At 51.5% G+C, this 24,236-nt stretch overlaps 3 protein-coding genes across 9 annotated transcripts in view; 1 reads left to right on the top strand and 2 right to left on the bottom strand.

Annotated features, from left to right (window-relative positions):
* Window positions 1-3,315: 3,315 nt before the first annotated feature.
* Window positions 3,316-17,194, bottom strand: TOR3A (torsin family 3 member A). Its single transcript, XM_042975706.1, has 6 exons — window positions 16,492-17,194; window positions 15,407-15,520; window positions 14,052-14,317; window positions 12,335-12,513; window positions 5,107-5,231; window positions 3,316-4,671 (listed from the first exon to the last, which is right to left on the bottom strand). Exons 1-6 carry the CDS (start codon window positions 17,192-17,194, stop codon window positions 4,421-4,423), a joined length of 1,638 nt encoding a protein of 545 aa, XP_042831640.1. The 3' UTR covers window positions 3,316-4,420.
* Window positions 5,240-7,201, top strand: LOC122235911. The gene is made up of 2 exons (XM_042976462.1): window positions 5,240-5,692; window positions 5,840-7,201. The coding sequence occupies exons 1-2, from the start codon at window positions 5,591-5,593 to the stop codon at window positions 6,467-6,469; spliced, it is 732 nt and encodes a 243-aa protein (XP_042832396.1). The 5' UTR covers window positions 5,240-5,590; the 3' UTR covers window positions 6,470-7,201.
* A 2,745-nt stretch (window positions 17,195-19,939) lies between the features above and the next one.
* Window positions 19,940-24,236, bottom strand: part of FAM20B (FAM20B glycosaminoglycan xylosylkinase) — a 43,438-nt gene continuing 39,141 nt past the window's right edge. For all 7 annotated transcript variants that reach the window (XM_015543835.2, XM_042975817.1, XM_042975818.1 and 4 more), the window contains one exon: window positions 19,940-23,818. In XM_015543835.2, the coding sequence (XP_015399321.1) occupies window positions 23,587-23,818 (232 nt within the window). In that variant the 3' untranslated portion in view covers window positions 19,940-23,586. The remainder of the gene's footprint in view (window positions 23,819-24,236) is intronic.

Below are 24,236 nucleotides of genomic sequence, written 5' to 3'. Positions count from 1 at the left end.
GATGTTCTCTCCGTACCGGGCGCTGATGTGGCGGACTGCACTTTCTCTGTTCCGCTTGGTGAGCTGGGGGAAGGTTGCTCTAACTGGACCCTTCCTGCCCCCAAGCGCACTTCTTTGCTCCTGTGTACAATTATAAATTTGAAATTGTTTACCTCTCTTAGAAAAATTACATCCTTTAATTTTCCCATTGCCGAGTAATCTACAGTAGCAAGGCCCTGGTTAACAGCCCAAGGTCACAGATGGCGTGCGAACAGATCTAACCTGCAGACCATCTAAGGGAAAGAGGGTGTCTGCTTTAAGTCACAAGTTCAGGCTCCACTTTGTCCTCAGACCACACCCCATATATCCTTCTGTGTTTGTTTTGTGAAATTCTCTGTTCATCATGTTACTCATAGGATCAGATTTCTGGGTCCTGCATGTTACTCCAGGCTACTGAGCTGTACACACAGGCCTTGAGGTCTTGGGAGCATTCCAGTTAACTCTTTAGGACATGGTGGCGGTGAACTGTCCAAAGCTAGCAGGTTTTAAGAAAGGAAATGGATGGTGTCGTTGGAGCTTGATTAGATTTGTTTCTGAGCCTTCGGATACAAGTTTTAAACATGAAATTAAGCCATTAAGTTCAACCATGAACTTCAGTTGGAGAACGGGACTTCTGACTAATAAAATTTTCACCTATAAGGATGGTTTTCATCAGCTGTAATAGCAGTAACACAGGTGTGCCAGATAAGTTATTCTCGATTAAGAAGATACTGTAGGATCCTGCAGTGCTTTAGTGACATCCCTGGTGAATCCCAGATACTGCTCTGCACGGTTCAGAAGTACCATTCCATGCGTCGAGAGTGGCAAGGATGCCAAGAGACTGAGATGTTTCTGGTGGTTGAATGAAGGCCCGGTAAGCCAGCCTTCCTCCACTTTGACAAGCCGTTTTTCACTGTGGCCACTGTTCTCGGGATTCCGTTATGAGAAGTTTTCTGAGATCTGGAGAAATCACCTTGATTAGGGTGATTGTCTTTCAGAGAAATTAGGATTCAGACAATAGAAAGGACAATGAGGTACTCATCTCAGAGTTCATTAGGGCCTATGTTTGAAAACCCTCGTATCTCGGATCTATATAGAGGGTATGTGTTACGTCCACATTATGTACAGACCCCGTTGCCGTGCTGACAAAGGAGGGGAGTAGGTGAAAGAGGAGTTACTCAGATCTTTCCCTGCGGTGACTAGAAGCAGTGCCCTGGTTTGGTGTGTTTGCCATGAACAGGCCGACCGAGCTGTTCATGCATACTCAGAACCCCCCCCCCACCCTCCCCACCCCCCCGTCTCCTGGGTGGACCCCACACTTCCTTTTTGCAATCTGATTCTGTAATGACTATCAGTGGAGGAACCCAGTGCTATGCTTGCTTGGCAAAGATAAGTTTGAACCTTTCACGGTGGTTGACAGAACTTTATCCTACAAAATATGATTCCAAGTCTTTAAAACTTGTGTAACGTTTATACCAAAGGTCACGCCCTACAGGTGTATGCGTGGTGGGTGCACAGAGAGTGAGGTCCAGAGGGCCTAGGGCTGTGTGCGTTGCTAAGGGGACACAGTGAGACAATATGGGATTTAATCGAAAACACATCAATCATGGGTCACACTACCAGTGTTGTCAGGTATTTGTTCTTGTAATATATTTTCAGGTGTTTTGTTTTTCTAATTTAATTATCTCACCCTGTTGTCTGACTGTGAACTGCTAACAGTGTTAAACTTGATGTAAATAAATGAGGCCCTTGAAAGGGGAATGCTGTCTGCCTGTTGTCTCACAAGGCTTGCCAACTTGTGTTTTATTTTAAATAAAGGTTGCAATATTTTATTGGCAAAGTAGGCTTGTGATTGGAGTGTTTCTCCCACAATTTTACCTGAGCGGATCTGCGCAGAGTTTATCCTTCTCTACAATAAAATAGATGTCTGTAAGGTAAAGAAGCCGATTTTAGTAACCTCCCTCTGGCACATTCTTCAGCATGTCCTCTCTGGGAGTGAATACTCATTCTTTGATGGATTACACTCTTTGGAAATGGCCAGAGGCATCATCTGGAGCCCAGCAGGTTCATAAGGTGGGTAATGTGTGTCCGTGCGTGTGTGTATCTAACATGAGGTGACCGTAAAGTGAGTTGAGCCTTCATTCTGTCAAAGTCCATTTTGAGGATAACTCCAAATAAATTCGAAAACGTCTTTCACAGGTCGTGTGGAATGTCACAGGTCTTCAGGTTTATTAAAAACGCGAGTCCTTGTTTGGATCAGGTAGGAGCAGGCTCGGTTCAAGGGGTGCACGTGTGGGGTCCGGGTACCGCGGCTGCTGAGCCTCTGCTTACGCGCCCTCACGCTCCGTCTTCAGTCCTTTTCTCCTGCCCGGTTTTGGTCAAGTTGGGAGATCTTGTTTGAGAATCCCAAGGAGAATCTTCCATTGGGATTCTTCCCTCTTGTGGAAGTTGTCACATTTTGCACAGCCGAAGATGTGGCATTGGCTGAGGAAAGCCGCTTTAGGGATGAGTCACGAAAGCATAGAAGCTGGAGTGGGACCGCCTGGGCCGAGCCCCTCCGGCGCACCTCTGTGCCCTCTCAGGGCCCGCGGTCCCCGTTTAGTAAACGAGGACAGCGGTCACTTAAGTTATGGTATTAAAGATTACGAGAGGGAGCGGCTCCGAAGTGCTTAGCATAAGGCATCGTGGGCTGTTCTCAGACGTGAGTTTCCTAAAACTAGGACTAGGACCAGGCAAAGGCCCCCGCCGTGGCTTTGAGTGTGGTGCCAGCTGATGGTGGTTTATTAGATTTTACTTTATCATTCTTAAACAGCAAGGCACTGTGTCCTGAGCACTTTATAAAGATTAACTCGTTTTATCCTGACAGCAACCCTGTGAGGTAAGTCCGGTTATGCACGTTTTTACACAAGTAGAAGCCAAAGTCTGACTGCAGTTCTGAGCTTTGTGTGGTCTCACGGTGGTGAGTGGCTGAGCCGCCGCACTCCGGCCCGGCCAGTGGCTCCAGAGAAGTGCTCAGAACCACCTCGTTCTGCCACCTGTCGTGGTCCCGGAGGTAGAAGAGGGTCAGAGCCTGTATCTACGACACCACGTGTGGCTAGTGTGATCCGTTCTGTGGCTCCAGAACCTGGAGAGTATGGCTTGTAAAGTGTAGAGCTGGGCTGCCAAGTCATCAGGTCGCCTGCATCTTCCTCCTGAGGTTCCAGACTGAGCCAGTGAGCCAGGGTGAAAACTGACCCCCCCCCCCCAATTTTATTGTGCAGTGAGGTCCAGATCACTGCGGGCCCATAGGTGGTGAGAAAAAGTGGTTTTAGTCGTGTATTGGAGTACTGAGATTGTGATGTGGCTCAGGCTGGGTACTCCCGAGCCTTGAGTAAATGAGTGCAGTAAAGTGTTAAAGGGGAGAGAGACAGAAGCTGCCTGTTTCTCCAGGGCTAACGGTAAGACGGTTGCGGAGGGCTTTAAATAAGAGGGGCTACTTGAGGTGATGACAAATGTAAGAGCAAAGACCCGTGTGCAATTCCAGAAAAGCAAAGGAACCAAGAGAAGGGAAGAGACCCACAACTCACAGCCCCTGGGTGTCTAGAGGCACAGTGTATGCGTTTATACGTGGCCATTCAAACCTCAAAAAAGACTTTTTCTTTTTACAGCTGGGAGCCTGGGAGTGACGTTTTCATACACAAGAGCAAGACGCTGTGAAAGCGTCTTCAGTGAGAGGCTGAAGTAACTCGGTTCAGCTGACCAGGCAGTCGCCCTGTCAGCTCCGTGAGCACCAGCACGTCTCTATCAGTAGGACCCGGCTTTGGGAATGTTGCTGGGTGAGCATGATTACTAGGTCTCAGTAAGAAAGCAGGCTGAGGGTTCTAGAAAAATACAGAATTTTAATTTTTATATATATGACAGGCATGTCAAAGCCCCTAACTTAAATTTTTCTTTTAGATTTACAAGAGAATTAGTCATAACCTATGCTGACATGATTTATGTATACATATATATATGTATATAACTTTATGTACTTTTTCCTTTAGCCTGAGGCTCTTTGCTCATCTGCTCACAGAAGCTACCCAGCTTCCCTTGGGGAACAACTTGAAAACTAAGCCGCCCGTCCCGTAAACCTGAGCAGCTCCATTGTTCCATTCCCTGTCACCAGGAGTCCCACAGCCACAGGCGTCTGCAAGCAAGAGCTGAGATGTATCTTCCATGTGGCTTTCTCCGACCACCTGGCCCACATTTCAGAACGTGGCTTTTTAAGGCACCAAGTGACTGAAAGAACTGGCTCTGCTTCCGATTTGAGGCCTGCCTTCTTCCCACACCTTGTGTGGGTGAGTGACTGCGGGAGGCCAGCCTGCCCCGATGGGCCCTGTTAGAGGAGGGCAGGTGGCTTCAGGAAGTCCTCCTCTTGCAGTCAAGGCAGGAAATAGTTAATTCTCTGGGAAATAGATTTGCAGCCCTGAGAAGAGAAGAGTTGCTCCTCCTTGGGGACGTACACCATCATCTTGGCAATTTGGTCCAGTGCCTCTTCTGTGTACGGGAGCTCCTGGCTCAGGAAGGCGTCTCGTGCACACAGCCTCACGTGGCGATACTCCAGCGGCAGGAAGGGGACAAAGAAGTCAATCAGGTTTTCTTTGACAAGACGGCTCTGGCCAAAGCCACTGTCTAAAATCAAGACCAGAGTTACATGGCGTCTACCTGGGGCTGTCCCCAACCCTAAAACCTGTGTCCAGATCTACACAGCTGCGTCTTCTTTTAGGGAAAGTGTGTCCCGGGTGAAGGGGGCCCTGGGGCTAGGACTGCAGGTTTATAGTTTCATCTGACAGCAGAAAGCAGAAGGTGGCTGGAGGCATGAACCACTGAGCTCACAGACTCTTGCTCAGGGTCCACAGGCTTCTACCACTGCCTGGATTCCCAGGGCTGGGGGGGCAATTACTCTCTCTCACAGCATTTTCAGAAAAGGAGTTGGGCTTTCTTAGGCCCTCTTGTGCCTACTTGGAGTTGACAATGAGATGATTACAGCGTGTCCTCTGTGCCTTGTCAACCTCAGAAGCCCACATTCCCATACATACAGCTTCTGTGAGGCTAGGGGCCCGTTACCTGTGGACTTGGCAATCTCGGCCTCGAGCTGGGGCACCAAGTGGTCCAGCTTAATGTCTTCCCGGGACCATCCGGCCATAAGCAGATTCAGGACAGCCTCATTGATGACACTGCCTCCAAGGTTACTGGAAGAAACAAGGACTTGTTAACAAATACTAGTATTTTTATATTTATCTTCCAAATGGAGAACTTGATCACTGAAGCCTACGGGACTGGTGACTGGAGGTCAAGGAGCGTCTCCCCCTCCAAGGGATCTTGTCACAACCCAAAGTCTAAACAGAGGACCTTGTCCTGCTTTTCCAACCACCCTCCCTGTCTTGCTCCCTTTGACACACGCTCCCTGAGGCTGTGCTAGGTGCAGGGAGCAAAGCGATTGTGTGATGTGGTCCTTCCCCTTGACCTCTGTGGGGCAGGAGAGGCGTGTATGATGCCGGGACTGCGGCGCAAGTGCTGAGGGAGGCGCACCTAACACTTAAGAGGGAGCATGAGGCTTCTGAGCCCAAGCAGACCAGACGGGAAGGTGTGTGTCCAGGTGTGGACCAGAGGGCTTGCAGGCTTCAGGTTCCAGAGGAGCAGAGGCACGAAGGTAGGTGGAGGCTCGCGTGAGGAGGCGTCTGCCACACACACGGAACTTGGCTCATCGGCCGAGGAGAACCACTAAGGGGTTTGCGCTTGGGAGTGTAGGGTGGTGCGGTGACCTGATTTGCTTTCCTTCCTAATAAGATCATTCTAGGGCCACGGAGGTCGAATTGAAGACACAAGGGATGGTCGCAGAAAGGTCAGGGAGCTGTTTGCGGTAGAAGGGTTTAAGAATCAGTTTAGGAGACCCAGCTGTCAAGACCCTGTGACTGACGGATGTGAGGGAAAGGAGGCCATCGAAGAACACGAGCATTTGCCGAGAGCTGCTTGCTATCCGCAACCCCCCCAGCCGCTGACAAGTGGAGTGAATGTGGGAGAAGGGTGGCGACAAAAGCCTGGTTCTACACCCACGAGTGTTTTATATTCACCCTTGATCTCTCCAGGGGTTGGGATATCACCAGGCAACTGGAATTATGGGTCTGAAGCAGACTGGGTTAGAGAGATGAGGAAGGGAGGAAGAGGAGAGGATATGAGCACCACTGCCAGGGGAGCTGGGAGCACTTTCTCCGATCCCCCTAGCCCCGTGCCTACTTCCCTCCCCACGCACTCTCCCTTTGCTAGGCCGCAGCTTCCCAGGCCTTCCAACAGCTCCTTAACCCAAGCTCTGCCCCTGCCTATTGCTCAGGCCCAGCAGAGGGAGGGAGTGGCTCTGCCCCTCTCGCTCGCAGCCATATTAACCCTTGTTGTGCATTTGAGTGTGGCTCCTGTGCCAGGCTCCATGTGAGACTCCGCGACAGAGGAGGAGCTGCCTGCTTCTCTCCCTGCCTGCCTCCACCCATGGGTAGGCCAGGACCACCCAGTGACCCAGTGCCTCCTTCCTCAGAGGGCCCAGCAGTCCCTGAGTCCCAGGTGGAGGGCCCGGCAGGGACAAGGGTGGTCCCCACCCCTTGCTCAAGGTCAGACACAGCCAGACTTCCCCTGACCCCTTCATGTAGGGAAGCTGCCGCCCCACACCCTCTGGCTGGAGGAAGGCCTGCCAGGCAGGTCGTCTACACAGGCAAGTGATCACGATTGCATCAGCCAAGGCAAGAGCTGTTCCCTGCCAAGGGATTGCCCCATCCCACGCTCCCCATGTGAGGCGAAGGCAGGTTTACACGTGCATGGGCTGGAGGGCAGGTACTGGGGACAGGAGTGGGATTTACTCACAGAGCCCCTGGAGCATGGAAATACCAGGTGCTCAATAAAGGTGTATTAACTACATGGACGTCTGTGCACATTTGTCTACACTGTTCCCATCTACCTTCTGAATTTCTCTTGTTTTGTCCCATAGCCAGTGTTGTCTTCCTCTGTGTAACAGGCTTTTCTGTCACCCACCAAGACATGACATGGGCCCCTTCTCTATGCACCATGTTCTCCCCTAGGCTTCAGCTCCTCAGGACCCACTCTGGCACCAGGATTGCACCGTTAGAGAGATGCTGCCTTCCTGGCTCGCTCCAGTTCTCTTCCACCTCCTCCCAGGCCACCGGTGGGCCCGTCCTCTCAGCTGGCTCAGGGGCAGGACAACAGGCCCTCGTACCAGCTCTCAGCTCTAAGGCCCCTCCAGACCATTCCACCAAACCTAATTGCTAATAGGTCTTTCTTAAAGACGAGGGATAGGGGCACCTGGGTGGCTTAGTCAGTTGAGTGGCTGGGTTCAAGCCCTGCATCAGGCTCTGTGCTGACACCTCGGAGCCTGGACCCTGCTTCAGATTTTGTGTCTCCTTCTCTCTCTCTGCCCTTCCCCTACTTGCGCTCTCTCTCAAAAATAAACATTAAAAAAAAATTTTTATACTAAAAAAATAGAGATATAAACAATTATTTATCTCTCAGAGCCTTAGTTTCCTCACTTGTGAAATAAGAGAATTGGACCAATTTAAGATTGCCTCCTTAGGTCACCCTAGATTCAACAGTCAACAAATACACATTTCTACAAGCATCTTCTGTGCACTGGGGTACAAGGCCCTTGATTCCATGAAAAATTCACATTCTTTTAATTCTTCAAAAAGCCCTTTCTGTTCTTTCCCTGACAACGTCTGTTCTCTTCTCTTTGGACTGTTAACTCCCCTTTCACCTCACAGCATCACCGAGAAGAGGCCAAGAGCTCCCATTAGAGCGCCATGACCCCACTCGAGGCGCGAGCTCCACTTGGTAGAAGCGAGTGAGAGTCATCAGCCCGACTCCAGCCTACCACCCAGGACACCCCGCCACCGCTCCCGCGGCCTCCCTGCTGCCGTCCGATGCCACCATAGGGCAGCCTGCAAAGCCACTGGCGCCTTGCTTCAAACAGCAGGCTGAGGAGTTTTTTCAGGATTCGGCTGCTGGCCTCAAACAGTGTAACTTGTCCCCACCAGCAGTTTGAATCAGCTGTGCCTTTCTGCCAAACCCAAGAGCCCTCAGCACACCGGTGAGGCCACTAGACAAGTCAACTCCAGAGACTCCCATGCTGTCCCGACCCATCCCTGGAACACAGAGTGTCCCGGACTTCCAACTTTTCGACTTTACAATGGTGCAGATGCAGTAAGCATTCAGAAATCTTACCTTGAGTTTTGATCTTTCCCTGGGCTAGCGACGCGTGGTACAATCCTTAGCTGGGATGCTGGGCAGCAGCCACAGCTCCCAGCCAGCCACGTGATCATAAGGGCCAACGACCAATACCCTTACTGCCATTCTGCACCCACACAACCACGCTGTTTCTGTCAGTACGGTATTCATCAATCACACGAGCTGGTCAACGATTCATTGCCACGTGGGCTTCACCTTCGACGGTTTTCCCCACTGTAGGCTAATGCTCGTGTTGTGAGCACATTTGGTGTAGGCTGGGCTAAGCCACCATGTCCGGCGGGTCAGGTGTGTCAAACGTGTTTTCAATTTTCCACGAGCTTATTGGGACATAGTCCCATCGCAGGCTGAGGAAGATCTGTGCCCGAAAGCCTTCAGGGTGTAGAAGGGCTGCTTTCTGGACCCCCAGGGGCAGGAGTGGGGACGGCACTGAGCTGCGCTGCCAGCCTGGCTGACCTGAGGGCTCCAGGTGGTGAACGCCCAGGCCTGTCAAGGACCACTGACTCTCCCAGTGGGACACAGGCCAGCACCAGAACCGCTAGAGCTGGAGACCACGCCCTTGTCCCAGGTGTGCGCCCTCCTCCCCAGAGGATTCCTTGATGGCCGGCATGGCCTCTCCATCCCCCAGCAAGTGGGGGCCCACACGGGGCTTTTCCCCCGGTGGCTCTCTCCCCAGGCCCCGCTGCCACCCCAGCATTACGTCCATTCACTGGTGACCGCATGGCCTCGGATGGTGCGTAAAGGCCAGGTCACTAGGGGAAAGTGCAGGGCTAGAGGGGACTGGGGCACCGCTGGTAGGTCAATGACCAAAATACTATGAAGACAAATGTTTGCCTAGAGACTGCAAGGTCACTTGGGTCGTATGAGGAGATCCTAGCACTGGGGAGGGTTGTCCAGGCGGAGAACTGAGTGGGAAAGTCAGTGCCCTGGCACTGTGGCTCAGGTCAGAAAAACGTCCGCTTTTGTCTCTGCTTTTCTTTTAAAATCACCTTGGGAGCACCCACCCCCGGCTGCGTTTCTTCCCAGGGCACTGTAGTGTCCCATAAGCCTGAATTATAGACTAGGAAGGAAGGACTTGCCATCAACCACTGAAATCCCAACCTGGCGGCCGTTGCAACTGGTTCCATCTTGCCTTGCGGGTCCACAATGAAACAAGAGCTGCCTTCCACACCTTGCTCCCTGACATGCTCCAAGCAGGATGAAAAACCAGACTCCCTAGTTCTCCACCGTTAGGGTGCACCCAAAACTGAAGAAAATCCCCTAGCAAGCATGTACTAGCCTGCTGAGGGTGAGAAGTACCTTGTGCCTTGTATTGGCTGCTTGTGAAGCATTTCGGGTTGGGCCAGCAGGGACCCAAACCTGACTTCTAACAGACCTTGGGCAGGACTTTCCCAGCTGGAGCCACCATAAAAAGATAGGATCGAACAAGCTGATTTCTCAATTCTTCTTACAAAGCCATTTCCAGAGCATAAGGGCAAATCAAACAGGAAGTGCAGTATAATGGTCAAGAGTCCTGCATGGCCACGCTGCAAATCTCAACCAGGTGTGAAAGTGTGAGCTTTTCATTCAACACATCATACCCCGAATTTCAAGCCAGCGACTTCCCCTCGTGATCACAGAAGAACCAGACCTTCCAAAGCTGGAGAAAGAGCTAGCCATACTGGACTTGGTGGGAAACCACCCTCCACCTGGGTCTACCTTGGGAATTTTCAAAGGTACTTTGTACCTAATTTTCAACAAATGTGCTGATTTGAAAACATAATGCTCTTTTAAGAAGGGACTCGCAGTGTGTGAATTATATTCCAAGCTATATTACAAGGCCATAGTCATCAAAACAGCATGGTATTGGCATAAAAACAGACACATAAATCAGTGGAACAAAAGAGCCCAGAAATAAGCCCATACATATATGGTTAATTAATTTATGACAAAGGAGGCAAGAATATACAATGGGGAAAGAACAGTCTCTTCAATAAATGGTATTGGGAAAGCTGAACACCACATACAAAAGAATGAAAACTGGATAACTGTCTTGCACCATACCCAAAAATTAACTCAGAATGGATTAGATGCAGCATGAGACCTGAAACCATCAAACTCTTAGAAAAGCTCTCGAACATCGGTCTTGGCAATGATTTTTTTTGGATAGGACACCAAAAGCAAAAATAAGTGGGACTACATCAAACTAAAAAATTCTGCACAGTGAAGGAAACCAACAAAATGAAACAGCAACCTACTGAATGGGATAAAGTATTGTAAAGTTATATATCTGATAAGGGTTAATATCCAAAAAATACAAAAAGCTCATACAGGAGTACCTGGATGGCTCAGTCGATTAAGTGTCCAACTCTTGATTTTGGCTCAGGTCTTATGGTTCTTAAGATATCATGGCTCTTAAGATCAAGCCCCGTATCAGGCTCTACACTATCAGCACAGAGCCTTGTTGGGATTCTCTCTCTCTTCCTCTCTCTCAAAAAGTAAACATTAAAGGGGCGCCTGGGTGGCTCAGTCGGTTAAATGTCTGACCTTGGCTCAGGTCATGATCTCGTGGTCTGTGAGTTCAAGCCCCGTGTTGGGCTCTGTGCTGACAGCTCAGAGCATGAAGCCTGCTTCAGATTCTGTGTCTCTCCATCTCTCGGCCCCTCCCCTGCTCATGCTGTCTCAAAAACAAAAACATTAAAAAAGTTTAAAAAAAAAAGCTCATACAACTCAACAGCAAAAATAATCTGATTAAAAATGGGCAAAAGAACTGAAAAGACATCTTTCAAAAGAAGACATACAGACAGCCAACAGGTACATGAAAAGGTGAATGATCACTCATCATCAGGAGAATGCGAATCAAAACCACAACGAGATGTCACTTCACATCTGTTAGAATGGCTATAACCAAAAAGACAGGCAATAACAAGTGTTACTGAGGATGTGGAGAAAAGGGAAGCCTTGTGCTCTGTTGGTGGGAATGTAAATTGATGCAGACGCTACCAGTAAACATGAGACTCTTCAAAAAGCTAAAGGTAGAATTACCATATGATCCAGCAATTACACTTCTGAGTATTTATCCAAAGATAATTAAAATACTCAAAAAGATATACATGCCCCCATGTTCACTGCAGCATTATTTACAACAGCCAAAATATGGAAACAACCTAAGTGTCCATCAATGGATGGATGACGAAAATGTGCTCCGCCCCACACACAATGGAGTATTGTGCATAAAATTCCATAAATTTCCTAATGAAATCTTGCCGTTTACAACAACATGGATGGACCTTGAGGGCATCATGCTAAATGAAATAAGTCACAGAAAGACAAATACCGTATGATCTCACTCACGTGTAGAATCTTAAAACAACAAGAACAACAACAAACCAAGCTCACAAATACCAAGAACAGATGGGTGGTTGCCAGAGGTCAGGGGCAATTAGTTAACAATGCTGCACTGCATATCTGATAGGTGTTGGCGTTAGATCTTGAAAGTTCTCATCAGGAAAAAGTGTAATTGTGCATGGTGACGGGTGTTAACTAACTGCAACCATTTTGCAATATGGATATATACAAACAGCGAATCCCATTGAGCACCTGAAACTAATGCTCTGTGTCAATTATACGTCAAGAAAAACAAATCCCCAAAATGCCCTTCTGAGAGGGGATCCCCTGTGAGTGGTCCCTCCCTGAGGAGGCCATGTACTAACCGGGGGGTCGGAGGGGAGCCTCCCCACCCTAACACGGCCATGGGAGAGGACAGATGAGCGAAGGGTGGCCGGCGCCGGCGGTGGGGGTGAGGGTGGGAGGCAGAATCCCTCCTCAGCGGTAGGATCAGGGCAGGACCCGGGAGACGGAGGGCTCCCCACCCCTGCCCCCGCCCAAGAGGCTGGGCTTCTGTTTTCTCCACTGGGGTGTGTGGTTTCCCTTTGCGGAAAAGGGTCTGCAGCCTCGGAGAGCATGGAAGCCGCTCCCGCCAGCCGCTGGAGGAGCCCGGCAGGCGCGGCCCGGGGCCGAGCGCTCTCCCTGCCCTTACCCGGCCCTCCTGCCCTTGTTGCTCACACCTCACCTGAGAAAGAGAAAGACGGTTCTCGGGGACTCGACTCTGTGATTCTCGGGGGCCCGGCCTTCCAGGTGTGACCGGAGGGCCTCCAGCAGTCCTGGATGCAGCTTCTCGGCCTCGTCAAAAATGAACAGGGTCTGGGGGCAGCGCTCCTGTGTCTTCCTGATCTGACTTGTTAGCTGCTCCTGCACGGAATACGGGGAGCTGCTGGGAGCTGGGGAGCCGGGAAAGCACATTCCCACCCTACAGCCGCCAGGGCCCCAGGGAGCCCATCTGCAACGCATCACCATCACCGGCTTCCACCCCAGGCCTACCAATCCAAACCTCCGGGGGCGGGACGAGGGCCTACACCTCTAGGGAGCTTCCCAGGTGATTCTCATGCACCCACGGTTTGTGAAGAGGAATCAGGCCCCAGCCCTAGTCCTGCTCCCTGTGCTCCAGGACGAGGTCCCGTCCCAGCACGTCCAGGCACCCTCCCTGGGGGTGGGAGGCAGGCTCTACCATAGGAGAGATGGGCAGAGCAGGCTCAAGTGCCCAGTGTTGGCCACAGCCACCGGTCTTGAACTCCCAGGAGCAAGTGCTCATTGGTCCTCAGGCGAGGCTGACCTCTCAGAGGAGCCGCCCTGCAGGGCTCACCAGGAGAGCAGGGCCGGCTCCTGCCCGGGGTGGGTGTCAGCAGAGCCCACACTCAGTGTCCACCTCTAACATCCCTGGATTCTGCCTTCGGGCCCCTGTCACTGTGTGTGTGTGTGTGTGTGTGTGTGTGATGTGCACGGTGTGAGAGCGAGTGTGCACATGTCAGTTTTCACAGCGGAAAACAGATCCATAGCAGTTCTGCTCTTTCTGGGAAGACCTGGCCGACCAGCCACCAGTCGCCAGCCCTTGGGACACGTCACACCACCTCTGCCCTCCAAGACTGAGCTGAAGCTGCCAGGTGACTCAGGCAATCTCTGTCCGCAGAGGCTTACATCATCTTCCCAGGTTAACACACTGCAAATATAGCAACTAAAAGCCGAAAGAGATGTAGTAATTAGTAATCTCTGTCATGCTGCAATGCGGTTTGGGTCATTGTCTGGCTTATCTGAAATCCTACGTGTCTGAATGAAGAAACCCAAATCAGCAGAACGGCATGGACAATTTTTGGCCATCTGCTTATTGGTGTGTGATGAGCTATTTGAAGAAGACGTGGAAAATCTTATGTGATGTGCCTCTTTAAAAAAAAAAAAAAACCAGTATCTGCGACTTCCTGTCCAATATTAATCACAATGACATAAAACAGTACAGACGAAAGGCTACAAGAAAGTACACCAAAATGCCATGGTTGCATCTGGGTGTGGAGATTACGACAAAGCTTTTGCTTTTCTCTGCTGCACGTTTCCTACATTGCCACTATTTCTAGAACAATTAACACGTGGGTTTTCTGTTCAAGCTTAGCGTCTGGCTGATGAGACAGCTCGAGACAGGTGGTGTTTGGGACAGAAGCCTTCCTTCCACGTGTCCAGGACCTCACCTGTGTGGGGGGGATGTCTGTGTGGCTTACAGCTTCTGTCACGGCGGCCACCTGCTCCCACACCTGGGCTTCTCCGAGGCCCACTTCCCGGCAGGGGATGGCTGGCTTCAGGGCCTCCCTCCCCCCCACGGAGGCCGGCCGCTCGGGCTGTCTGAGCGTCTTTCCGGCCTCCACCCGGCTGGCGAAGCTAGCCCTGGCACTGCCCAGCCTCACCTGGTACAGGTCCACGTACTTCGGGTGAGGAAAGTGGAAGGTGGCGATGAACACCTTGACACAGTCGCTCCTCAGCCCATCCCGGTAGAGGTTCTCCGCCAGCAGCCGCGCCACGAAGTTCTTGCCTGTGCCAGACCAGCCGTGGAACGACAGAGCCAGGGCCTTGTGTGGCTGCGGCGGCTCTAAGTAGCCCCTCACGGCTGTCAGGACCAGCTCCCGGGCCAGATGCTGGCCGTGCAGTCGTACACTCAGGTCCGATGCCAGGCCTGGGGGCAGGACAGAGGGAGCCATGGTCAGGTGCACGTGGGCACGGTCCCTGGGAGGCTGAGCCTCTGAACATCTCTAAGCAGGGATCACCCATCCAGACTTCCTGGCCTCAAAATAAGAAACCACCGTGAAGATCTTCCACCCCAAGGGATTCAAGGGCTATTTTCTGTTACAAACACTTTACTAGCTTGATATTTTATGGATGTGTATCTTGGATCCCTTTTTTTGTTTGTTTAATGTTGAGAGAGGTAGGGAGAGAGCATGAGCACTCCAGCAGAGGAGGGGCAGAGACAGAGGGGGGCGGCGGATCCAAGAGAACTCTGCACTGACAAAGGCAAGCCCGAATCGGGGCTCGAACTCACGGTCAGATCATGACCTGAGCCAAAGTCAGACACGCAATGTACTTCGGGTGAGGAAAGTGGAAGGTGAGCCACCCAGGCGTCCCTGTAATTTTAGTTTGTTTTATAGACTATTAGTTGAATTGCATTTAACATTTGTGAGTAGCTGAAATTAACTAAATTTATAAATCCCCCCTCCTGCTTCCCCCCCACTTGTGCTGACCTCTGGCCAAGAGCACCAATATTAACTGCTGATTTTCTGCAGGAGGTGGGAGAACGAGCTCAAGGGCTATTTTCTGAAGAGCTGGAGAAATCAAGATTGAATTTAGGGAGAGAAGGAATCACCCTTTCTGAAGGCCCTGAAGACACCCCAGAATGGTTGGCAGAGTCCTGTCCGGAGAAGGGAACCCAGCCCCTAGGCCCATGAGGCTGCTTCCGCCCAGAAATTTCAGGACCCCGCCCCCCCCCCAATACTTTATGGAGACACCCTCAAATGAATAAATTCAATTCAGCAAACACCTGTTGAGGGCAGGGAGTGTGTTCAAAGTCCTCTGCTAGGCCTTAGTTCCTTCCAGCCATGAGGTTACAGGGTTTGGGGACAGGGGCTCCCGGGAGTCGGGGTGGAGCCAGGGAGGGTGTGCTGTCCGCCACAGAGAGGATGACGAAAGGTACCCTGCGCCCTAGCCGCTCCCCCCTCAATCGCCTCTCCTCCCCACAGATCCGAGCCCCTTCGCCCCCGCGAGGTCCGACCTGTGAGGTTGTTGGAGATCCTGCAGTCACCGCTGCCGCAGCAGTCCTGGAAGCTGCAGTACCAGGAGGTCAGGATGTCCAGGTACTGCCGGCCCAGCAGGGGAAGGCTCCAGCCTGGAAAGGGGGGCCTGTGAGACAGGCACGGGGCCTACGGCTTGGGGAAGGCGGACACTGCCTCCCTGCAACCAAGCAGAGCAGTCCTTCCGGTCCTCTGTCCCCGCTCCGGAGCTACCCCTCACTCCTCCCTGGGCCTTCCTTGCCCCTTTTCAGGGCATGGGCCGGAGTGGGCACCCCGTCCACCCAGTTACCACCCAGCGGGGATACCGCTCCAGCAAAGGCTCAGTTCACTCAACAGATACGCCTTAAGCACTGGGTGCCAGACCTGCCCACAAGGAGCTGGCAGTCTCGGAGGGAGTCAAGCAGTAGCTGCTGATCATCATTCCTCCTGCTTGCTTCAAGATCCGAAATCATGTGAACCCCAAGGGCCTCTCAATTCCTTTGCCAAATGTCAACTTGAATACACCCAGCACCAGCAAAAACAAACCGAAAGCCACTCACTGGGATTTAGAAATCTTTTGATTTAAATGAAAGCTGTTTAGGGCACCACTGAAGGATTGCCTTTACAATCGTTATTACAGGACCCAGAAGGATCTACATAGACTGCAAGGGGCCTCAGAAGCCATCTCGTCCAGGGCAGTGAAGTGACAGCCCTGCCCCACGACTTGTCAGGGCCGGAGCCGGAGGGGGAACACAGGTCCAGGACTCCCGGCCCAGCTCCACCCCCGTCGGCAGCCGAGGAGAGAAGGTGCTGGGGTTGGGGCCGACCGGGGGTTTTCCGTAAAGCCAAGACGGAGGTGGGAAAGAGCAGCTCCCGGGATGAGCCAGGGCGGGCTGGCAGACTCCAGGAAGTGTGAGCCGTCTGGAGGGGTCAGGGACGGGAGGCGTGGGCAGGGCAGCCAGGCCCTCCCGAGGGCATCAGGGGGCCGCGCCGGGGACAGGGGGACGGGCCGCCCGGTCCCCGGCGGCGCCCAGCTTCCCAGGCCGGCGCTCGTCCGGCCCCGCGGAGCCCCGGCGGCCGCTCTTACCCAGGGGCCCCGCGCGAGCCTCCTCGTCGCCGTCGCAGTCCTCGGGCCACACGCGGCAGCGCAGGAGCGCCCAGTAGCGCCGGGACAGGGCGGCGGCCTCCCTCAGCCGCTCCCGCAGGCCCGGGAGGGGCTCCTGCGCCCCGTCCGGCGGGCCCGCGTGGCTCGCGCCCGGGCGCGGCGGCAGCAGCAGCAGCAGCGGCAGCAGCGGCAGCAGCAGGCGGAGGCGAGGCATGGCCCTCCCGCCGCCGGCCTCGCCCGGCTCTCGTCGGTCCGGGGACTGGCGCCGGCGCGGGAACCGAGGCCCAGGGCCGGGCGCCCGCAGGGCACCCCGAGGCCGCCTGCAGGCGCCGCCCACCGCGGGGCTCGCTTCCGGCCGCGCGCTGTTCCGGGGCGCCCGCGGTCTCAGAGCGCCGCTGGTACCGGCGGCAGCTCTGGGGCCCCTCCGAGGCCTGGCAAGGAAGGGCGCCCGCGTGTGCGCTGCCCCCGGCTGCACGGAGGCCCCGGCAGTCGTCTCACCGGGAGCTGGAGGCGGCCGGGTCCGCTGAGCGGGGACAGGCCCCGGGACGCCGGGGAAGTGAAACGGCGCGAGGAACGGCGGGTTTCCACAGCTGGGAGCACACCCACGCAAGAGGAAGCCGGAGGGCTGCAGTCTGGAGATACTTGGCTTTTGGAAACTCCCGGTCGGGGGAAGAGCAAGTCTCATTACAAGGAAGTTAGGCTGGAGACTGTGGGCTCTCTCTTGGCTACGTTTGCAACTTTCAAGTGCTTGTGCACCGAGCGGCTTCTCGGACACCACTGGCAAGACTTGAGGGCCCCTTTCCTTTGGGACCCCTTTTCCACGACGTGAGAAGACAACAAGCTTGTTAGATTTCGGAAGAGCTTGATGCGTTTTCCAAAATCACTGGAGTGACTGAAGCCACTGGCCTAATGGGAGACATCTTGTCCTTGGAAGAAAGTGCGGTCTAGAGATCCGGGGCCTTGGCTAATGGCCCAGGCTCACTGGCTTTGAGGGTGGGCTCAGCAGACAGTAAGGGGAGCCCTAGCACCGGGTCTCACAATGCCGCAGTCTCTTAGATCACACTCAGTGCCACTTCTGCTCCTTCCTCGACAGCTGGCCAAATGCGCCCTTTCGAACAGCTGCAGAAACCAGGGAAGGACCTTTGTTAGGACACCACCATGGTTAAGCTGGAAAGTGGTTATGCGTATGCATATTGTATGTCTTAGCCTCATGAGGTCAACACTGAACCTAAACCTCCCACAGAGCGGGGCCAGGACACTGGCACTGCCCCTCCTGCAGTCAAGCTCAGCCAACGTTTCATGGAAGGAACACACCTTTACTATTTGGAAATTGAAAACGTGAACTCGTTCAGTAAATGGGCATGAATGGCAACCCAGTATAGGGATTAACTGAATGGCCCCTCCCATTTTCTATGTATGAGCTTGGGTATTAGCTGCCCTGTGCCTCAGTTTCCCCACCTACAGAATGGCATATTAGAAGTCGCTTGACAGGGAAGCTGTGAGTGTTCGTGAGCTCATTCAGCTACATGTTAACTGTTATTACATATGCCCCAGCCTGGATGAAGCTGTGGATGGTTTATAGGGGAGGCTTGAATGATTTTATTTATACTAGTGATGTTTGTAAGTGGATTTATGGTGATAAAATTACTAATATTAACACTAGTTTCTTTTAAAAAACCCAGGTTTTAAAACAAAATAACTCTGTCTCTGCTTGTAACTTTCATGTAGGACGAACTGCTAATTTCTGCAGTGTTTTAAGTTTAGCATTTAGTGGTAAATAAAGCAGGTAGCTGGAAAGTTCCTGGACAAACATCTTAATTTCAAGAAGACATTTTTTTCCTAAAAGGTAAACATTTTTCCCCCGCCTTTGTCAGTTCCACGTAGAAGCAACGGATCCAAACACCGGTTTTTAGACAAGCTTCCAGTTTAAATAAATTGCTGACATTTTTCTCAGGGCTTGGAGGCGGTTTGGGGGCCAGCCTAGGAGCACGGGATCTCATAGTTGCCGGTGACATCTAGAGGCTGTTGTGAAAACTACAGGCAGCCACGACAAGTAGTAAGCAAACTCCTACTTGGCTACTCAAGTGTGGTCCAGGGACCAGCAGCACTGGTGTCGTCCAGGAGCCTGTTAGAAATGCAGACTCAAACCTACTCAACCCGAATCTGCATTTCAACAAAGTCTAAGAGAAAATGGGCACTCAACACCTATACTGAGGTCACTGAAATGGGACCAAGCTTTGCAATAGACATCTTCCCGACCCTGCTGGAGACAGAACACGATCTGTCCCGAGACAATCTTTGAGTAAAACTCAAGCCTTTATCTCCAATTAAACTTGCATGTAAAAAGCAAACACTGAAACCATAAAATCGTTTCAGAGCTCACCTGTGCACCGATGGCTCCTCCATTTAAGGTCTATACTGAAGAGCACGTGACAACACAGCGGACTCAGAGTGTCCTCTCCAGAGACGGAGTGCACCTGATGAAAACCACAGGAAACCCCGAAACGGATAAAACAGTGCAGGCCCAGGAGGCTGTGCACTTCGGAAGTCGGGGTTGTACACACACGGCTAGCCTGGATCAGTCTCCGCTTCCGCAGTGTAGGTTCTGCCTACCTCTCACCCCCCGCCCCCCCGCCCCTGCCCCTCTGGGATTCGTTCCCGCTCCCGTTTGTCCTGTAATTCATTTCCATCGTTCCCGACACGCTCGAGGGCTTCAGTTCTCTTCTGTTGGGGCTGTGAGTTCTAAGGGGTCACCCACAGCCCAGATGTCTGCCAGAGACCAAATAAAGCCTCCCTACTCCCAGTCGTCTTTTTCAAGCTTTAATACCAGTCTTTCTGACACGCTTGAGAACGAAGCCTGAATCTCACCAGGAAGAGGATCACGTGCGGGGGGGCAGTCAGTGACTGGGCCTCCCACTGCTATCCAAATGCACATGACAAAAACTGGCGCAAAACCGTGGCAAAGCAAGCAAAAAATCCTTAAAGCGTCTCCTCAGCTAGTTGAGGTTTATGATGCTGGATTTCTATTTCCCAAGTTAAAAACCTGGGTGTCCTAAGAATAATAATCAGGGGCCCTGGCTCTTCTCCGTGCCTCTATGGTACCATACTGACAAGTTCTTCAGGGTTTGTGATTCTTTACTTCCAAAGAAGCTGCAAGAGTGGACTGAACTACTAAGTATACAAATAGCGCCTACGAATTATCTAATGGGACCTTCTGGTAGAGTCACAACCTGCTATGGGCCTTTTGAAGACTGGTAAGGAAGTGCACAGGTCTCACTCGTCGGATGTCGTGCAACAGCCCCCGCGGAAGTTTCCGTGGGTGTAGAAGATGTAATCTTTTTCTGTCCCCTAACAAAACAGGAAATTGGAACAGAAAAACACTGAAAGTATCCTGAAACAAGGGGAAAAAAGGAATCAGAGGAAAAGATGCTACATCAATACTTAATAAAATCTTTATTTATTTCTTTTTCAGAATTGAAACCCATAGAACACATTAGAAATTTAGGTGCATATCTGTCTTGTTTGGTGTCTTCCCAAGCCCCACCTCTGTTTGTGCAACAGCTCTGAGAGGAAATCCTTGGCAGATCAAAACGGAGGGTACTGGTTCCCACACCTCCTCTTTAGCAAATAAATTAGCTTCCCAGTAAGTTATTCCCAGTTCCCCGCCCCCCACCGCAATCATTTTGTACTTGTAACACCTTGGTTCCTTAGAAACCTGTGGCAGTAGAGTCCCCGGCCCCTGCCTTTGCAACCCAGACTTGAGGAATCGAAGGGAGAAAACCTGGCCTTCCCCGGACAATAGGTTTCACGAAGTCAGGTCTGTGTGGCCCGCTCGTGTGCCTAGCCACGGCTGGCTCAGCGGAGCGGCTCAGCGGGCGCCTGCTCAGTGAATGGTCTTTGTCACTTGGGGTCCACTCTCAGAGACTGAGAAGAGAACCTTTCACTAGCTTCAAGTTCTTCAGCAACATAAGTCAGTGCTTCCCTGTGTCAAAATAAATACATTTTTTTCTTGCTACAATACATCTACGATTATATACATACGTACGCCTTTACTCATGTTTCCTGAAGCTCCAGCTCATAAGGTAACTCTTACCAGACAGCTCCCTGACAGATGCTGTTTTCCTGTCACTGGTCAACAAGAATACAGGGACCATTGAGAACGGAAGCTGAAGGATATGGTGGATGGGAAGGGAAAGCCGGAAGTCTTTTTTTTTTTTTTCCTTTCTTTTAAGAAAAAGAAAAGATGAATTTCCTTGGGAGAATTCGTTGTTCAGGTGACACTGGAAAATTGCCACGTACACAGGATTCATCTTTTCTAAAATAATATGCAATGGATGTACCTGAATTCTTCCATTTCCTCCTTAAATTTCATTTGACACATCAGTCCTCAGTGCAACAGGGAGAAATGCCTTATTAATATATTATTGAACAAAACTCTGAGCAAATCAGATCCTATTAATTTGTTTTGCACAATTATTTACATCCGAACCCACAACATAACCTCATATTAAAGAATAATTTAGAATGTAACTTCCATACCCATATTTCCCCAAACTCTGGAAGAAACATATTTAGGAAGTGGGAGGAGGTAAGGAAATGGCAGGCAATCCTGATTCTCCTCGTCTGACAATATTAAAACGTACCCATGTCTACCTTTACACGTTCCCCCAGGCACGCTCAACCTCGGGCTGTCCGAGAACACTTCCAGCAACTTGTCTGAGTATGATAGCGCTAAATAAACCACAAAGAGGACAGGGTCACAGAACTTGAAAAGATATCTACCTCCATTTTCAAAGAGAATTTAGTTTTTCTGAATTTTAGGGCTATAAGCCTATGCTTGGTTTTTTCCAAGATGTGCCTAAACATGCTTTCCTAGCTTAATCCAATGCTGATTAGAACATAAATCTGTTCTAAGAGTCTTGTCAAGACCACCCTATTAGCATATGACTTCAACCACGATAGATCTGAACACCTCTTAAGATCATGAAGTTTAAAACAGTAGAAAAGAGAATGAAATTAAACATTTCTGCAATGTTTTGAAAAAAAAGGATGTGACATTTTCAAAGCAGCTCTCCCTCCTGCTTTTTTCCTTAGCAGTATCTTCTACCCTCAACATTATGAATGAAGTTCCCAGTTCGAGATCAATTCTCGCCCATCCCACTGGGACACACTCCCGGTGCCACGTGTCTGCAGGAGCACCGATCCGTCATTTAGTTCGACTAACATTCACCCACGCGGGCGGCGCCGGCCTCCTCCCGCCATCTGTCTCCGGCCAGCTCCCTGATACTCTGGGTCAGCACTACCCAAGGTGTTCTCAGGCTCAACTGTGAATTTCACTTGATACACACTGTAAATGGCCTTAAAAATCGGAATCTAAGGCCTCCTTTTGTTGACCCGACTTCAGTGTTTTGTGCTAATACCTGTCTTCTTAAATTCCTTTTTTAAGGAGCCCAACCCACTCTTGTGTCTGTCTCGAAACGTACATACAAAGCACAAAAGCATCCTGACCTCATGCTGTTGTTAAGTGGTGACAGGTTACTTAGCGGCCTTTCAATGCGAGAAAATCAGGGCATACATTCTAGGCTGTTTTCGAAAGGGTGGCTGCCTGACACCGGTCTCCGATGGCTGGCATTAAATCGGCTCGCCCACACGCTTTAAGTACCAGTCCCTGCTTGACAGAAGTGAGAAGCTGGACCGGCACCCGGACAAGAGGCAGGAGAGATGGGTCCCCCGGTGGGCGGGCGCACCGAGCCTGTCCCCCTCGGGCCCTGTGCTTTACCGCAACTGCTTACGGGTCCAAGTCGCTCTGCAGGAACACAGACCGCACTGAGCCTGGGTCTTGGGCAATGAGAGGACACGGGAAAACGATCCTACACCACCGGTTTAGAACGCCCGATGAAATGAAATGAGGACGTTAAGGCTTGATATAAATCAAAATCTTAAGGCCCTCCCTGGTGACCTCCTTAATTTTAAGGCTCAGAATGCTTAAAATTTTTGTTCCCAATCTTCTGCAAGGCCCAAGTCACAGGACAGGTCCAGCCGCCAGCAGGACGAGCACCGTCCGCTCCGGGAGCAAGCTGGTCGTTCTCATGAGAAAGGCACAAACAGCATTGCCATTCTCTCGGGAACAGAGGCTTCGGTGACCAAATGCCTTAAAGGCTGAGGTGGAAATTCATTTCCGAAAAGAAATCAGGATGGCAGAGATCACAGGCAACTTCACTCTTATTCAAGGTATCACCTCAATTCGCTTTGTTAATTTAGAAAAGATGTGCCTGCTTGGGGCAAAAGGGAAAAAGAAAGTCTCCGTGAGAGAATCACGCCTGGACAACTTCCGGGTTAACTGGGACACCACTGTGGGAATGCGGGTCTCGCTGAGGTTCGAGTCACGTCTGCGTTTACGCACCTGCCAGGGGGGCTTCTCCGATTCTGATTCTGCCCCTTCTTCCCTCCTCTAAACTATCCCGAAGAACACTACCACCCAATCACTTAGGAAGGAGCCCGAGCGTCTTTCCTGCCTTTGTCTTTCCCACTAATTCTATCCTAAAAACATACCCCTCCCAGGAGAGCATGCTATTTGGGCTCAACAGAACGCCAGGTCTTACTGGCTGCTACTCCTCAGGAGGCAGGAAAACTCCCAACTGGACTAGTCCTGGTTACAAAAGGACTCAAGAGATTACAAGGTGTTCTCAGAAAATCCACAGGTGTGGAGAAAGGGTTAGAAGATGAACTCAAACTACAGGCTCCAGAACCCACCCCAGCATCAACCCATCCAGGCGCCACACCTCGATCCACCCTTTGGCACGTGAGTTAGGACGGACCAAGCAGGAGGCCCACCTCGGGGGTGCGCAGATGCCGAGGGGGTCGGGTGGTCTGGCAGGAAGGCTCCTGGGGTCTGCAACCTGTCGTCTCTGCTTTAGTTTCTCCTACAGAAATCACCAAAGGAATCCAAGGCCACCCTGTCCCCTGTCACCCAGAGCTTGCCGCTGGCCGTTTCCAATCCATCTCATACCATTTGGAAGTGATTGTGCTGTTTCTCTAGCTTTGTAAAAAGTAGTTTCACTTATTTTGTGTGGCGAATTACAAGTGGGAAAGAGGCATCCTGTCTTCCACCAGCACAGCGTCCGCCCCAAACTGGTCAGTGCACTGCTTCACGGTGGCCAGGACGCTCAGGAGCCGCTGGTCCACGGCGTCCAGGTGAGGCTCAGACAGCACGGGGGAGATGGGGTCATGGGCCATGGCGGATTTTAAGGCAGACTTCAGCACACCATTCTTTAGGTAGTTCAGTCTGTTCCAGGTAGAAACCCGAATGCTGCAAGAAAGTTTTAAGGCAGATTACATAAAACCGCTTACTATCAAAAGGAGTTTAAAGCTGGCTTGGTAGGCAAAAGTCAAGAAATAACTGGGGCGCCTGGGGGGCTCCGTCGGTTGAGAGTCCGACTCTCGGTTTCAGCTCAGGTCATGATCTCGAGGTTTCGTGAGATCGAGCCCCGCGCCGAATTCTGCACTGGCAGCGCGGAGCCTGCTTGGGATTTTGTCTCCCTCTCTCTGCTCCTCCCCGACTCGTGCTGTCTCTGCCCCTGCCCCTCTCAAGGTGAATAGATAAAAATTAAAAAAAAAAAAAAATTATGTAGAGACACCTGGGTGGCTCAGTCAGTTAAGCGCTGGATTCTTGATTTTGGCTCAGGTCGTGATCTCATGGTTGGTAGGATTGAGCCCTGCATCAGGCT

This window comes from Panthera tigris, chromosome F3, assembly GCF_018350195.1.
Source record: "Panthera tigris isolate Pti1 chromosome F3, P.tigris_Pti1_mat1.1, whole genome shotgun sequence".
Taxonomy (NCBI): domain Eukaryota; kingdom Metazoa; phylum Chordata; class Mammalia; order Carnivora; family Felidae; genus Panthera; species Panthera tigris.
This window is presented reverse-complemented; position numbering and strand designations above follow the sequence as displayed.